General features: G+C 30.2%; 1 protein-coding gene across 1 annotated transcript; it reads right to left on the bottom strand.

The window, feature by feature from the left end:
• Nucleotides 1-10,278: 10,278 nt before the first annotated feature.
• Nucleotides 10,279-16,101, bottom strand: LOC114394417 (protein AATF-like). The gene is made up of 14 exons (XM_028355989.1): nt 15,909-16,101; nt 15,498-15,589; nt 15,227-15,390; nt 14,467-14,539; nt 14,114-14,188; nt 13,909-14,019; nt 13,539-13,581; nt 12,350-12,443; nt 12,014-12,116; nt 11,834-11,929; nt 11,666-11,698; nt 11,345-11,444; nt 10,757-10,841; nt 10,279-10,659 (listed from the first exon to the last, which is right to left on the bottom strand). Exons 2-14 carry the CDS (start codon nt 15,579-15,581, stop codon nt 10,530-10,532), a joined length of 1,191 nt encoding a protein of 396 aa, XP_028211790.1. The 5' UTR covers nt 15,582-15,589; nt 15,909-16,101; the 3' UTR covers nt 10,279-10,529.
• Nucleotides 16,102-16,386: the final 285 nt, after the last annotated feature.

Raw genomic sequence — 16,386 nt, 5'->3', positions numbered from 1 at the left:
ATACTAATAACTAAATTAATTAACTTACATAGTAAATCTAAATTAATCAATTACATCTTATAATTAAAAATTGAAATAATTAATATATATATATATATATATAAAGACGCTATGCTAGGTTAATCAATGACAAAAACTACTTTTATTTCTACTATATATACTTATAGCCAAAAATTAAATATCGAAAGCTGACAGTATAGAATGCATATTTGTCCAATATGTTTGTCAGTACACGGCAGTCATGTAGCACCATATCGATACATTAAATTCGCTATTTTTTTATATATAAAAAAAGTATTCAGCCATTAACTTCACACTGTTGAATTGTTCAAGATGAATGACAGAGTCAGCTTGGTTAGATGATCCTCTTTCCTGAGCTAATTTGTTGATCTTATGAAAAGAACTTTTATAATTTATATAAAAATAATTTAATTATTTTTTATTATAGAAAAATTAAAAACTTATATGATAAACATTTATTAAATGGTTTATTCAAATGCATCCTACTAATAATTTAATTTTCACATATTAACTGTGTAAAGATTTTTTATATTATTAATTCATTAGAAATTATCCTAAAATATTATTTTTAATGTAAACAAATTTACTATATATAACCATCTTTAATTAACGATAGTTGTCAATACCTTTTAAGTTCGTTTGAGTAATCTGTTTGAGCTGGCTATCTTCGGCCATATGGCATCAACTGCACAGGCTTATTGAAATTCAGGAACAGCACAACATCGGAATATGTATAACGTACATTAACAATACAATTAGGATTTTGGAGGTTTTTATATTAATAAATTTTTACTGCCAATATGTAATTATTAATATTTAACTTTTTTAGACAAAATAACTTATGTCATTTCATTCATAATCAAAGATTTATACAAGTAACAATGAAATTAAACACACGGAAGCGCAAAAAAAATTCTCGACTCTCTTGCAAGAACATCACATTATAGATAATTTAATTTACGAATCAAGACGGTATTTATATGTATATCAACTTGAAATTTAATTCAGAGACAATCAAATCAAATTAATTTGATTTGATTTGCTTGCCTTTGAATAAAATACACTGTCAATTGGAATTTAACTTAAGCATTAGAGATTTTTTTTCGGGTCTCAGTCCCGAGATTCTTCATGCTATAAATTAATCTTTACACGAACAAACTTAATACTTACTTACTTACAATAATTAACTTACTTACTTAAAACGAGACATACATTTGAAAATTTAAATTATATCTAATATAATTATTCTTATTCATTAACAAGAATAGTAAAATATTTAAATTTAACTTTTAAATATATAATTAATTAAACTACCTAGTGTAGAAATAGTTATTTTTTATTGTGAAAATTATTAATTTAACAAAATTAAACAAAATAATACATTAATATAAAATGATGTGTGATGTCCACAATTTGTATGATGATCCTTCGAAACAACGACAAATGTTAGGAAAGTCAGTCACTACTCGAATACATAATGAGATAAACGAATCAATTTTAAATAGGTCTAAGAAATTATCATTGTATAGGAGTGAAGGACATAATCGTACTAATTATTCATACACACAAGTAGATTACTAATATAGTTTTTATTTTTTATGTTTTTCTTTAACTTGTATTATTTTATATTAATGTATTATTTTGTTTTTAATTTTAGCATGTATTTTTATTAATAGATTAACTAAATTTTAAATAAAAAAATATTAAAATAATATAATATATTTTAAAAAATAAAATATTAAAAAATATATATAACACATAAAATAAAATCATAAAAATATACACCATATTAAATAAAAGTATTAACAGGTAATATTAAAATTATTTATTTGACAATTAAATAAATAAATTTTTTTACAATTTTAAAAAATTAGAAAACAAAAAATATAACTGTAAAAAATTTAAAACTTTTATAAAAAAAACAAAAATTTTATGAAAACAATTTTAATGTTTTTTTAGGAAAAAAAAAAGCTTTTACGACTTTGAAGTTATAAAAGCAAAAAAAAAATAGATTACAACTTTAAAGTCATAAAAAAATTAAACGAAGTCGTAAAATTATTTATGACTTCAGTTTTAAAAAAGTCATAAAAGGTCGTATAACTTCTAACTTAGAGGTGATAATGTCTGTTATGACTTATCCCTTTGGAAAATTATTTAAAAGTGACCCCAATTGAAAAAATGTGAGAAAAAAAATACCCCTCTTGATAAAAAAAAATCGATAAGTCATTTGTCACAAGCACAATATTATAGAATAGATATTAAAAAGAAATTAATTTTTAACTTGCTATTGACTTGTGGATTCAACTTTCAATACAAAATAAGTTCATGAGAATGAGGTAAAGATGCCAAACTTGGAAACCAAGCAAGGAGACAAAAAACTATAGAAAAATATAGTTGACTTTAATAAAGTTAATAGCGACAACAAAATAAGGAAGAAAGAATGATAGAGCATAAGTAATGGGAAGATTAAACTAAAAAAGGAGACATGCATTTGAAAATTTAAATTATATCTAATATAATTATTCTTATTCATTAATGTTAGTTGTTATTCATAAGTTAGTTTAGTATTGAAAATTTATAAGGATTTAGCAATGTGCCTCCAATTTATGGTTCTTTTTTGTAGAAATTGTACATATTTTCTTTATTGTGTGATTTTATAGGGTAGAAACTTCATTTTTGTGACCTAATGTTGAATCCAACTCAGTTTCAGGCTAAAGAAGAGAAGGTAAAAGCTGCTGATGACTCACTTAGCGAGGCATCCAACACGCAGCTAGCCCGCCTAGTGAGGACGTTGTCTCTTCTCGCGCTTAGCGGGCCCAAACTCACTTAGCGGAATTTCACTTACTCTCGCTCAGCGAGACATGTTCCATGAGTGAGCCTTCGGAAGCTGAGAAGTCCAAGAGCCTTTAAAACACTGAAGTTGACGGAAATGAAAAGACAATTGGTTGAGAGCAACAAAGAGAGTTTGACTTCGTGAAAAATATAGAGATTTAGGGTTAAGAGGCTGGAGAAGACATTCTCCATCATTTTCTTCCATTTTTCCTTAACCAAAAATAGTTTTCTTCTTGTATTTTGAAGTTTTGTTTGTAATGGAAGGCTAAAACCTCTTTGTTGGGGAGTTACTACTGAAACTTTTGATGTAATACTCTTACTATCTATTTAATGTTATTTTTTTGTGTTCTTTGCTTCTATCTATGCTTATTTTACATGTTTGTGGCTTGATCACTCAGTTGTATGTGCAGTTAGGCTTTTTAGTATTGGAAAATGTTTTAAAACCTTAGAACTTGATAGAGCAAGCTAAAAATTTGTATGTCTAGGAATGGAGTGCAGTTATCTAATATATTTTACACTGTAAGCTTAGTGTAACTCTTTTAAAACAAGTTTGTTGAAGAATCAAGAGCGAAGGCTAAGAGAGTTAGGCTCATTCATGTGAGGAATCATGGTTTGAGTAATTTCTCAGTGTAAGAACACTAGGATAACGTTAAATAGAGAAAAACATATTTTATACAACAAGAGAAATTCAGTAGGACACTCCCCAACGCTTTTAACTTGATAGTTGTCACCTTTTGTAGCTTTGAATATTTTGTTCTTGTTAAATTAGTTTAATAGTGCAGAACTCAATATTTGTTTTATTTCAAACTTTGAAAGTGTTTACATATTGAATATACATAGTTTAGGTGAAACAAATTTCATGTGGATACGATACGCGATCTTACCATTTTATATATAATTGTGCGAATCGGTACACTTGTTAACCACCCGAACAATTAACAAGAGTAATAAAATATTTAAATTTAACTTAAAAATATATAATTAATTAAATTACCTAGAGTAGAAATAGTTATTTTTTATTGTGAAAATTATTAATTTAATAATATATATTTTCATGCAAAAAGGTTACTATTATATATTGAAGGAGGACATATCACATGAGAATAACTATCTTATATGAAAATTAGAATGATTAATCTCAATCGTTAGATTAAAAAATTAAGGTTAAAACATTTTAAATTCAAATTAAATCTTCATTTTATCATAAAATCTTTACAAGATTTTATGATAAAAAATCAAATATCTTAAAAATTAATTTATGACGTCCTAAGATATTTTAAACATATCATCATCATCATTATAAATATCATTATTGTCATGACCGTCATCGCAACTATCATCATGATGGTGAGTCGTTATTATCAACATGAATATTGTCATCGTTAATGCTACCATCAACATCATGATTGTCGTCATGACTACCGTTGTCGCTAATAACATGATCGTCGCCGCTAATGCCGCCGCCCCCGCTGCCACACAAAAAAAAGAGAGAGAGAGAAAATGTTCCGGACCACGTCCTTGTTGGTATCAGCTTTGGGAGGGCGGATGACAATAGAGAATTTTTCATCATCTGAAAATCATGCATTGAAGCTCTTACAACACCAGATGATAAATTTCCAGAAAAGTTATTTTAGTAATTATAAAAAAGTTATTTCTTATTCTGACTGTGCAAGGTTATTGAAAATAATTTTAAGGTAAACGTGGACGTCATTGTAGTATAAGCGTGGCTTTTTTTTTTTTTGACAGAGATAAGCATGACTTAATTCGACTGAATCTATACGAAAAACTCTCTTCATTTAATTATGGTCGAATTCTTAAGTCTTGAATTTTGGAGTTGGATGACATGTACAGCATGCCATGTAGTCTCACTCTCACTAACATCTAGCTACTTGACGTACTATAGATTATTAGTACTTATTTTATATTAATTTCTCATTGCATGGAAGTTTCACTTGCCCAATTGGCAAAGGCTGCGTGTATAATTAGATATTCATGTTCCCATTTAATAGAGTGAAACTAAGATTTTTATTTTTGCCGCGGTTGTTTAATACAAGTGTTGTGGCGTGTTCAAAAAGTGGCATTTTTCTATGCTTTAGATCATCCGGCCTAAGAATAATGTGGTTAGAAAATCTGGGCAGCAAAAATGGCACTAATTAATATTCCGACGAAGAATATCATAATAGGTATAAACACACACACACATTCATAGGTTTCCTATATGTGAATGCAAAGAGTGCTATTAACAGGGATAAATCTCATAAACTTGTCCCTAAAGTATATACATGGTCGAAAGGATACCTTTTGAATGCCTAAATATTACGTAGTACATAACTACATAGTGGTTGTGTAGTTTTATTTTAAGCAGTAAATAAAATGAAAATAAGGTAATCTTTTATAATTATTTATAAAAATAAAAATATTTTTCTGGAACAAACAAATTTAATAAATTTGTGTCTCCCATTACTTAACTGTCTTCCACTACTCTTCTTGACCTCTACAAATTATATACAAAGATTTTTTCCCTCATGTCATTTCATTTGGCCTAATTTTTATCACTAACCTATTCAAATGTTTATTGACCGTGACATGTCATTTAGCCTAATTTTTCTTACTTTTCTCGTTTAAATATGTGTACTCCCATTGGCTAAAGTATAAAGTAAGAATAAATAAGATCTAAGGCTAATGTCCCAAAGATCGTGCTTCTTTTATATTAAATTTCTCTTTGTATGTCTGCATCTGAAAAGTTCATGTAAGTTTAATTTGACCAATTAGCGATGGTTGCATATAAACATAAACACATTAATTATTCACATTTACATGCATGGCGTGATACATTTTGATTTGTACTACACGAGTGATGTGACTTGTATAAAACCTCTTTCAAATAATTTAACAGTGTTACCCCTTTCAGCCATAGAATAAGGAGAAAAAATGTGCAGATGGTGCCCAGAAGGTGTGGCTAGCTAGAAAAACAGACAAGAAAAGTATGTTGTGGCACGGCCAAAAAAATATCTAAGCTGGAGACAACTACAACAACGTTATTTGATTTTGTTAAAGATTAAATTTTAGATATATTATCTATAATGAGATACCTTAAGCTTTTAACAACTTTTCTCAATTCTTTCTTAGTTTTCTTTTGTTGAGTTCTCTTTTTTTCTGGATTAAAAATCATGCAATTTAATTTTTCTATTAATTCTTCTAGTATTTTTTTTTATATTCAAATTACCTTAATTAATTATACAAAAGAGTTTAGTTAAGTTGATTCAGTAAAATACATGAGTTATAATAAACTCCTAGTACTTATTTTCGATTCCTAATATTGTTAGTTCTAAAATTGTATGATAAAATTTACATTTTAGTTTGATAAGTATTTTATGATCAAAATAACATTTTATTGTCTTTCCGTTTCAGTCACCCTACCTTATATTTTATGTATGTTCGTTATAACTCTTTCATCATTTTGTATTATTGATCCAAGATATAAAAAAATGTATAATAGCGATAATAAGATTCAAAACTAAGATCCAACACAAATTATCCAAAATATTTAAATTTAAACATTAGTAATATGACATATTCTCTCATCTTTACTTTCAATTTAAAGTCATATACTCCTTAACTCTTACTAAACTTGCAATCTCTAAGCGAAAGAATATTGTTAAATTTATAATTTTGTATATAGTTGCCTTCCAACGGTTCAAAATCCAATGCATTGCTCTCTATTTAAGAGCAACTCCATCTAAAATTATTAAATCCGAACTTTCTTATAAAATCAGATCTTTTTATCATCAAAGTAATTTAACTAAACTTTAACTTCAATTTAATAATTTTAAAATATTTCTTAAATAGATTATGCACTTAATATTTCAATTCATTATTTAACGAATCACTTGGAAAAAAATTGTAAGTATCACTAAAGTAAAAAAAAAAATGGAGTTACTCTTCAAAACATAGTCTGAATTACTCTCAAATATTATTTTTATAATGTTTTTAGATGGAGCAATTTAAGAGGGGAATTCATTTTTTTAAGAAATTTAAAATGATTCATGATAAAATAGCTTGTTTGGATAGAGTATTTGAAATGAAATTAAATTTTTGATTTTTTTTTTATGAATCATATTGATTGACTAAAACAGCGGGATTTCAAATTCTCTAAAAAAATATAGAATTGAAATTCTTTTTTTGGAGATGTTCACTCTAACTCACATTCTTGCTCAGGAGTCTTTCTCGTTCAACACTCACAACTATGGGTGACCAAAATTTTTATGTCTATATCGATATAAGTTATTTTTCACTGATATTGGCTGAGGTTTTTTTGGTCAGAATTTTTTTGTATGATGTCAACCAAAGTTATTTTTTGCCAATATCGACTAGGATTTTTTTTAGATGATGTTGGTTAGGGTTATTTTCTCACTGACGTCAGTCATGGGAAATTTTCGCTAACGTCGGCCAAGGATTTTTTTTTTCGTTGTCATCCAAGTTTTTTCAGTTGATGTTGACCAGTGATTTTTTTGGTCGACATTGACTAGATTTTTTCTACTGACATCGGTCATGACTAACTTTTGAGTAGACACCTGTTAGGGTTTTTCAGTCGACGTCGGCTAGGTTTTTTCAGCCAAAGCTATTTTTTAGTCAATATCGGCTAGGGTTATTTTTTTAGCCAATATTAACTAGGGTGTTTTGGCTTATGTCAACTAGATTTTCTTAGCCGACATCGGTTAGGATTTTTTTGCTGACATCGACTAGGGTTTTCTGGCTAACATCAGTCATAGCTATTTCTTAACCACATTAGCTAGGTTTTTTGGTTGATGTTGACTAGGGTTTTTTCTGCTAACACCAGCTAGGTATTTTTTACCGACATCGGACATGACTATTTTTAGTTGACATCGACTAGGTTCTTACAATTGACATCCACTAGAGTTTTTTCGATCAACATCGGTCAGAGTTATTTTTTAGCCAACATCAACCAAGGCTATTTTATAGCCGATGTTGGGTAGGGTTTTTTGTCCGACATTAGTTAGGACTATTTTTTAGCCAACTTCAATTTGGGATTTTTCGGCCAACATTGACCAATGATGTTTTTCAGCTGACATTGGGTAGGTTCTATTAGTCGGCATCGACCAAGCTATTTTTTAGTTGATATTGGGTAGATTTTTCTGTCAACGCCTGCTAGGATTTTTTAGGCCGACGTTGGCTAAAAATTGTCTTGATCAATGTTGTTCGAAAAGACCCTAACCGGTGTCAGCCAAACAAACCCTAGCCGGCGTTGGTAAAAAAACCTAGGCAACATTAGCTGAAAAATAAACTCAACCAACGTTAGCCAAAAAATAGCCCCAATTGATGTCAGCTGACAAATATTCTCGTCATACTTTGACAAAAAAAAATCATATTTGATGTCGACCGAAAAATAGTCTTGGTTGATGCCGGTTTAAGAACATCACTGGTTGTGGTTAGGCAAAACAACCCTAGTTAAAATTATCAATATTTTGTATTTATAAATTATTAAAAATTGAAAATATTTTTTAATTAATATTTCAAAATTAGATTGTGTTTATTTTCTATAAATTTTAATATTAAAATTTCATCTATTTAAAATATAAAATTGAAATTTTGCATACGGAGGAAATTGAATTGCCCTATCCAAACAAAGAATTTAAAATGGAAGAAATTTGAATTGATTTATCTAAACAAAATATTTAAAAAATGAAAGAAATTAAAATCAAAGCAATTCAAATTGTAGATATTTTAAATTCTTTGAAATTTTGAAATTCATAATCCATAAGGTTAGAGTCGGTTGTGAAGATATGGCCAGTGGAAATGCCCAAAGGTTGCTGTATTAGTTTTATGCATTTGAGGTTATAAGCTGCCATTTCTTGGCCGTCCAAATGTTTGGTGACCCATTGTTTCTTATATATATATATATATATATATATATATATATATATATATATATATATATATATATATAGAGAGAGAGAGAGAGAGAGAGAGAGAGAGAGAGAGAGAATAACGTGTATGATATTTCCACCCATAATGAATCATAAAATTATACTGGCTCATAGGAAAAATAAAATATTATCCATTCAACTTGTTCTTATAAAACCAATTCTATAAGTGGAAAAATAACTTGAAATTAGAAACTTCTAACATTCTTACAATTGGACAATTCTAATTAACATATTTTTTTAAAAAAAAAAATCATTTTGAAAATGACTCTCAAGTTGAATAACAGTTTTGTGGGTACTAACAAATTTGATAATCATCACTACAAGAAAGGGTCATCTTAATCACAAAACCATTACATAAGAATCATAAGCAAAGTAGTCATCATCTAATTTAGTAAAGTCCACATAACAAATAATTTCATTGACATGATGACAATTATATATGTGCAAGTGCAAATACACATAGAATAATATGTGATCATAAGCAAGTTAGTCGACATCTAAGTTAGCAATGTCCTGCATCTTTCCTATGAAAGACCGATTGGCTTTCACAGGAAACATCATCAATTTCACATAAACAGAACATACATGTTTCTTACTAAGCATCATTCCCTAAAGCAAAATTAATAATCATTTTATTAAGAGACCAATGTTTTTTCAAGAAAATACTCACATCTCGAGGATATTATTATGCATGGCAACGTACTTGACATATCAAAAACATAAAAAGCATTCCAAACTTAATTCATTTAGTAATCAGAAAATGGTTAAAACAATTTCTTTAAAATAGGCACAAATTTAATATAATTCTTAGAGCATTTGACAACCCTCCTTGACCTAATAACCTTCTAATGGCATCCAAGCCTCATTGCGAAGCCCAAAGGTAAGGTTAAAAAGATAACCTGGAGTCCAGGGCCGTTTATTTTAGGTTTTAATAAAATTTATTTTAAACCGTTAAATATAAATAAAATGTTTATATTAACTTAATCATAAATTTTATATTCAAATGTCACTACAAAATTGATCTTGGAACAAAACCCACCCAGCTATAAAACAGATTAACCCAAAGCACGATGTTCAAAATCACCATCGACCCAAAATCAATAGTGAGCTCACTCTTACCAACCATCAAAAGGCTTTTTTTCTACAATTTACAATAATAATAAATTTCATAAAAGAATAATTATTTCTCAATAATAAATTTCATAAAAGAATAATTATTTCTCAATAATAACGTAAACAATTTGGGTAATTTGTATTAAAAATATATTTTAGGTTCAATTCTCAATCCCACCATTTTACACCAAAAAGAAAAATCCTTTTTGTTCTTGAGTTCTATCAATGGACTTTCAATCATCCATGACGATGATCTCTGATTCTTTTATATAAGAAAAAAATGTGCGAACCCTTCACTTATTACTTTTAATTTAAAATTGACCATCAAATTCACTCTGGCATGCGACGAATATCGAACCAACAATTCATGGAAGAGGCTGGTTTTATAAAACAAAATATGGTAGCAAACATGCATTTCAAAACTGAAATGTTGAAGCAAATTCAGAACTATAATCTATTATATTGGCATCTGAATAGATTTACAGCAAAATTGTCTCATGAGGAAAAAATATCAAATTCCTCAATAATCAGCATCATGTAGAAATCAAATTAGTGTACAACATATGAAGAGTAAGGGCAAAACTGTGAGACCAATATTTCTGTCTGCCAACATGATTATGAGGCTGCAGCAGATGATCTTTGTGTCTTCAATCCAAACAGATTCTCAAACAACTTCGGAGCCATGGGAGGAACATTGGCAGGTAGTGGGGCCATAAAATTTACTATCTTTTCGTGAACATTATACCTTCATCAAATCATTCAAAAAATTATTCATTTCATAAATTACGGCAAGATATATATACAACGGTAAAGAGAAAAAAAATATAGCAATCTTTCAATACCTTATCTTCCGACTTTTTGAGGCGCGACGATCAACAATTTTTCTTTTCTTTGGTTGCATTCTCTTCAAAGCATAAAATGCTTTCTCTGTACAAATAAATTGGTAGAAAATGAGAAAAATGGACTTGCACTCTTAAAGAAAGCAATTAAATATTATTTTTAGGGAGATAACTGAACTATTTTGTGGTTAGAGAAAGCAACATACGTAAATTTCAGCCTCTGAAAATTTACAACTGGCTGTTTAGGGGAACCTTCGTGCTTTTTTTTTTACTATTCTCACAAGCTTGGCATAAATGGCACAGTTTTCAGAAGCAGCAAGCATTATGAATCATTCATATTTTATATATCCCAGGGAAATGCTAATAGAGATCCCTACAGTACAAGTGCAAAACCTAGACCATATAGAAAGTTCAATATCAAAACCATCGTGATGGTGAGTCCAGCTAAACTTAAAATCAGCCATTTGGACCTGTTAAAGACAGTGTGCCTTTTGAAGCCTTTATGCAACTTAAAACTATGCCAAATATCACTCCTAAATGCAAGAAAATATTATTATAAAAAAATAATCAGCCAAATAGAAAAGTGTTTACCAGATGATGAAGGATCAACTGTCTCAAAAAATTCTTTCAATAATTGTTGATAAAATTCAGAGTCATCCAGAAGTTCAGGATCACCATCAGTACATGTTTCCTGCAGAGCAAGGTAATCAAAATTAAGAATTTGCTTAGGATTGTGAAGGGAGGTTAAGATTGTAAATCACAAATTGTAAGATCACCCACCCCCACCCCCCCAAAAAACAAAAAAAAAAAAAACAAAAAACATACACAGCTAAGCAACATGCTATAATGAAGAAACTTGCACATAAGTGATAACGAAGCAACAATCAGAAAATACTACTGTACAAGACTTACCGCTTCTTTAGGTTCACCAACAACCTCTGGAACCTGGAGACATGTGGCAGACAGTGACAAAGGTAAATAAATCAGCTTTTAACTTAACATACTCCTTAAGCCTGTTTCAGCCAAATATGGAATATGCAGCACAATATAAAACAACTAAAGATTAAGAGAATGACTTACAGATAAAAATATATTAACATCTGATCTTCTCACCCGCATCTGCTTGATTAGTCTACTGGGATCTCTCATATAAGCAGCGACTTGATTGCTAATATCCTGTGTGATGGAGCAATAAAATTAGCATTAAATACTCACCTATCACATAAAAGAAAAATCCCAAGACCAGTTAAAAAACCTGACCTGATTAAAAGCATGCAATTTGCCCTTAATGGCAGCAGCACCAGTAGTCACTTGTGTCACCCGCTGCCATTTGTTGATTGACTTGTCTCTGAAAGATGTTATACTGCAAGATACAATCATGAATAGCATTAAATGCATAATGAGTCACATAACAACATATTTAAGATAGAAATGTAGATTAAGAGCAAAAAATGTATAATTTGAGAACTTTCAAGCATTATTGATGCAAAGAAAAGGCTCATAAAACAAAACCTATAAGTCTCAAGCTGCAACATGTTCATAGAGAAAATGAATGTGTAGCAGAATACTACTGCATTTAGAAGATTATGAAAATACCTCTTGTGCATCTGTGAAATCTGTGACCACTCCTGATCAAGATTGCCATCCAAATGCTTATAAACTTCTAAATCTTTTGATGAACCTTCTGAACCTTTATGAAGAGGGTGAAAAAGTTCATTACTTTGAAACAATATTCAAGGTTCAAGCAAATTTGCAACCAATATTGAAATTCACATTAGAATATTAACATTAACAACATAAAGCAATGATTTTCCTAAGGTTGTCTTAGAGATGAAAAGTCAAGTATGGAGAGTTTTGTAACCAGGTGTGCCAACAGAAAATCGGGAAACATAAGATAGAGAAAGAACTTATCACAGTTTGACCTAAAATCAACTATAGTCCTACAGAAAGAATACTTTGCCAGTCCTCCATTCCCCAAACATTTATTATACCAACCTCATCTAAAACCAGCATTCAAGGCTTTGATAACATTTTGTAAAGTGTTAGTGTGTCACAACTTTATCAACTCCAGTAATTACATTTTCAATAATTTTGCATATGGGCATATATATCTTAAAATGAAAAAAGAAAAAGTGGTGGACTCTTCTTGTTTGGTTAGATGTTTCTCTACATGCTTTCAACCACAGTAAAACAAGATATCAGGGCTAAGAAAGGGGGGAAAATACAACAAATGGAAGACTCCACTACGGATAGATAACTCTTGCACCCGTATACTTCTTCCCCACCAAAAAACTTATCAACTTAAGACAGAATCATGCCCCACTTCCAACTTTTCCTTCTCTCAATTCTTCCAACCATTTTCAGCTTGATGACTACTTTTTTATTCACAAATGTGTTCACCTTGATTAACCAAGTTGGTTAAAGATTATAATAGGAACTTGGTGACAAACATCAGATGCAAGTCTTCCAAACGGGTGAGTTGCTATATGTTTCAAGTACATACAACATAATATATTAAAATGAAAGTGAAGCCCAGTCCACATAACAGGTACATCAAAAAGAGAAAGAAAAAAAACAAAAATCCCTTGAATAAAATCCATATTCCTAAAGCAACTAAAATGCTAATTTACAATTTCTTACGAGAAATGTGCTATTACACAACCCTCAATAGCAACTCCAAAGATATGTCAACAAGCATCAAAGTAAACAAGGTATCAATCAAGCACAAGATAAATCATGGAAGAAACTAGAAAGAAAAATAAGAACAATAGAGAAACCAGTTTACCAACTATGGCTTGGGTAATTGATGGATTCTTAGCAAAGAGAGCCTGGAACAAGGAAAAAGATCAGTGACTATGAAATCAGTGGTCAGATATATTATTTATATAGATAGATAGATAGATATAAAGGAGGGATCAAGTTACTCCCATTAGAGTGACTTGATCCCTTCTCATATACACATGCGCGCGCACACACACACACATATATGTATGTATAAAAAATATAAAACTTCATATAACAAGAGTTGGTGAAATATAGAAATGAAACATTCAGCACAAACACACCTTGTCCACTAAAGCATGGATATGAAACAGACTTGAAAAAAAATTCTCATTCTCTTATTTTTTATTTAAGTTTCCAGGCAAAAATCGCACCTCTTGCAGTTCCAATATAGAATCTAAAGTCTCTTTGGATGAAGTCATCAGATCTGAATATGCTACTCTAACTGTCTCATCAGTTTCACAGAACAAAGACTTGATTGATTCCTGCAGAAAATTTAATTTAGTTTTACCATGTTTAGCCATGACATTCAGATAAGATAAAATAGTAAATCACATTAAAACAGAGGTAGGAAAATACCTGTGGTAACCTATTGGAGCTTGAGAAAGGCTTCTGAAGCAAGAATCTAAGCTCAAGAATTTTGTACCAGAGGGCCTTCAGGTGAAACAAATTTTGGTTATGTTATTACTTATTACAAACTCAAAGCAGAAGCCATGAAAATGATACTGAAGAAAAGGTGATAGGTAAAACTGAAAACATCTATGAACGAATTAAGGACTAATAAACATTCTTCAACATACTACAATGAAAAGCAAATGGAGAAACAGAAAATTAAATTAACGGCAAAAGAATAACTGAACACAATAGCCTATAACATAATGGGAAGAAAAAAAAACATTAGCCAGTGTACAGGTCAAACAATAAAACTGCACCTTCTGGCTTTTCACAGCTTGACCCTTAAGAAGATCTTCATCCTTATGATGCTTCAAGTTCTTCAAAGTATCTCTGAAGGTAGAAAATTAAATTTGAGACCTCAGAAGTCTGTAACATTCCACATTAACATAACTGGGAAAGCAATATCTTGCAGATATTTTGCAATGCTTATGAACATATGTGAGAACTCTATGTCAAAAAAGACAATGTTATTCGTAAGCAATACAACAACACATTGAAGAACAAAATGGTTAATAATAATAAGAAACATCCTAATGGGACAATTGTTGTTGATTTGGTAGATAAATACAACCACAGCTGACAATCTCAGTTAAAAATAATTGTATCATGATCCATTATTCCAAGAGCCTGATTCATTTGGTTACCTAACAATAGCAGCAAATAAAAAGATTAAAATATGCAGTAAACTTTAGTCTCTCATTATTATATTTGATACAACAAAATATATTTGATCTTTGACACAAATTAAACTTAATGCTCATTACAAATAACACTAGTAAAACAAGTACAACAACAATAAACCCTTATCCCACTATGTGAAGTTGGCTGCATGGATCACACAATGCCATTCGGAATGGTTAAAAATCAACTAGTAAAACAAGTACATTAAACCAAAAACAAAGACTTCACTGAAACTTGTTAGTGACATAATTCCGAAATGTTGAATATAGCAATATAGTTGAACGTTTCATATGCAATATAAACTAAATATATATCAAATGTTAAATGGAATCTCACAGCTCCTGGTGATGAAGATCTCTATATTCTTTCTCAAGCTGTTCCATCTCATCATTCTTCCATTCACCATGCTCTCCTGTCCCATCTTCATCATCTGTTACTTCCTCTCCATGTTCTTCCTCTTCATCCTCCTCCTCACCATCATCATCGTAATCATCCTCCACCTACATCAGGAAAACAACCCTTAATCAAAATTCATAAGGAAATCACTAACGTTATATAATTATTAAACAACAAATTAAAAAATCTAAAATTTTGCAGCAATGAATACCTCTTCATACTCCATATTATCGTATTCATCTGAATCACTGTCCCTTTTTCCTCTTTTTCTAGATTTCTTGGCAGATAACCCCATTTTTACACCTAAATTTAAAATTGTAAAAAAAATAGCACATTAAGTAGCAATTAATTAACTACAATCACAGGTGTCAACGGAGAATAAACTGGTAGTTAACCATGTGAAACTCTGATCATGCAGCTAAATTAGCACTAAACCAATACTATACAATCATTACATCAAAAAGAAAAGAAACAAGACATAACTACAAATATGGTAATCAGATGCTAAGAACAAGAATGTCTGAATTAAGAAGTAAGCAAACGGTACAAAACAGAAAGCCTCAAAGCTAATAAAGTAGTGGAAAAGAAACATTAAATTGCAAAAAGCAGGAAGAATGAAGACCTGAAGAGGTGGCACGGTGGGAGGCTGGGAACGTTTTTCACGGTTCGGTCGTGATTCGTGAAGTGAGAAGAATGAAGACTGAAGAGGTGGCGCGGGTCGCGGTGCCGCGAAAAGCGATGGCGCTGCAGTGGTCGTAAAGTGAGAAGAAAACCCTAGGGAAGCCAGGCTGCTGAGTGAATGAGTGAGGAGTGCGCCTAGTGACCAATGGGCTACGTTTTTTACTCTTTCTATTTACACCGAATTTGCTAAGTACACCTCTTTCTATCTCTCAATTATCCATTATACCCCTTTCCTTAAGAAGTACACCCCTTTTATTTTTCACAAATGTATTTCTGGAATTACATATACCTATTCTATAAATGTATTTCTGGAACTATGATTCTTAGTGCTAGAGATATACTTCCAGAATATGTATATATTTTTTAATAAAATATCACTTAAGAATTAAAATGATTGACAAGAAACTTTAGAAAAAATG

This window comes from Glycine soja, chromosome 18 (assembly GCF_004193775.1).
Source record: "Glycine soja cultivar W05 chromosome 18, ASM419377v2, whole genome shotgun sequence".
NCBI lineage: Eukaryota > Viridiplantae > Streptophyta > Magnoliopsida > Fabales > Fabaceae > Glycine > Glycine soja.
Note: the sequence above shows the minus strand (reverse complement) of the source record. Positions and strands in the feature narration are given on the sequence as shown.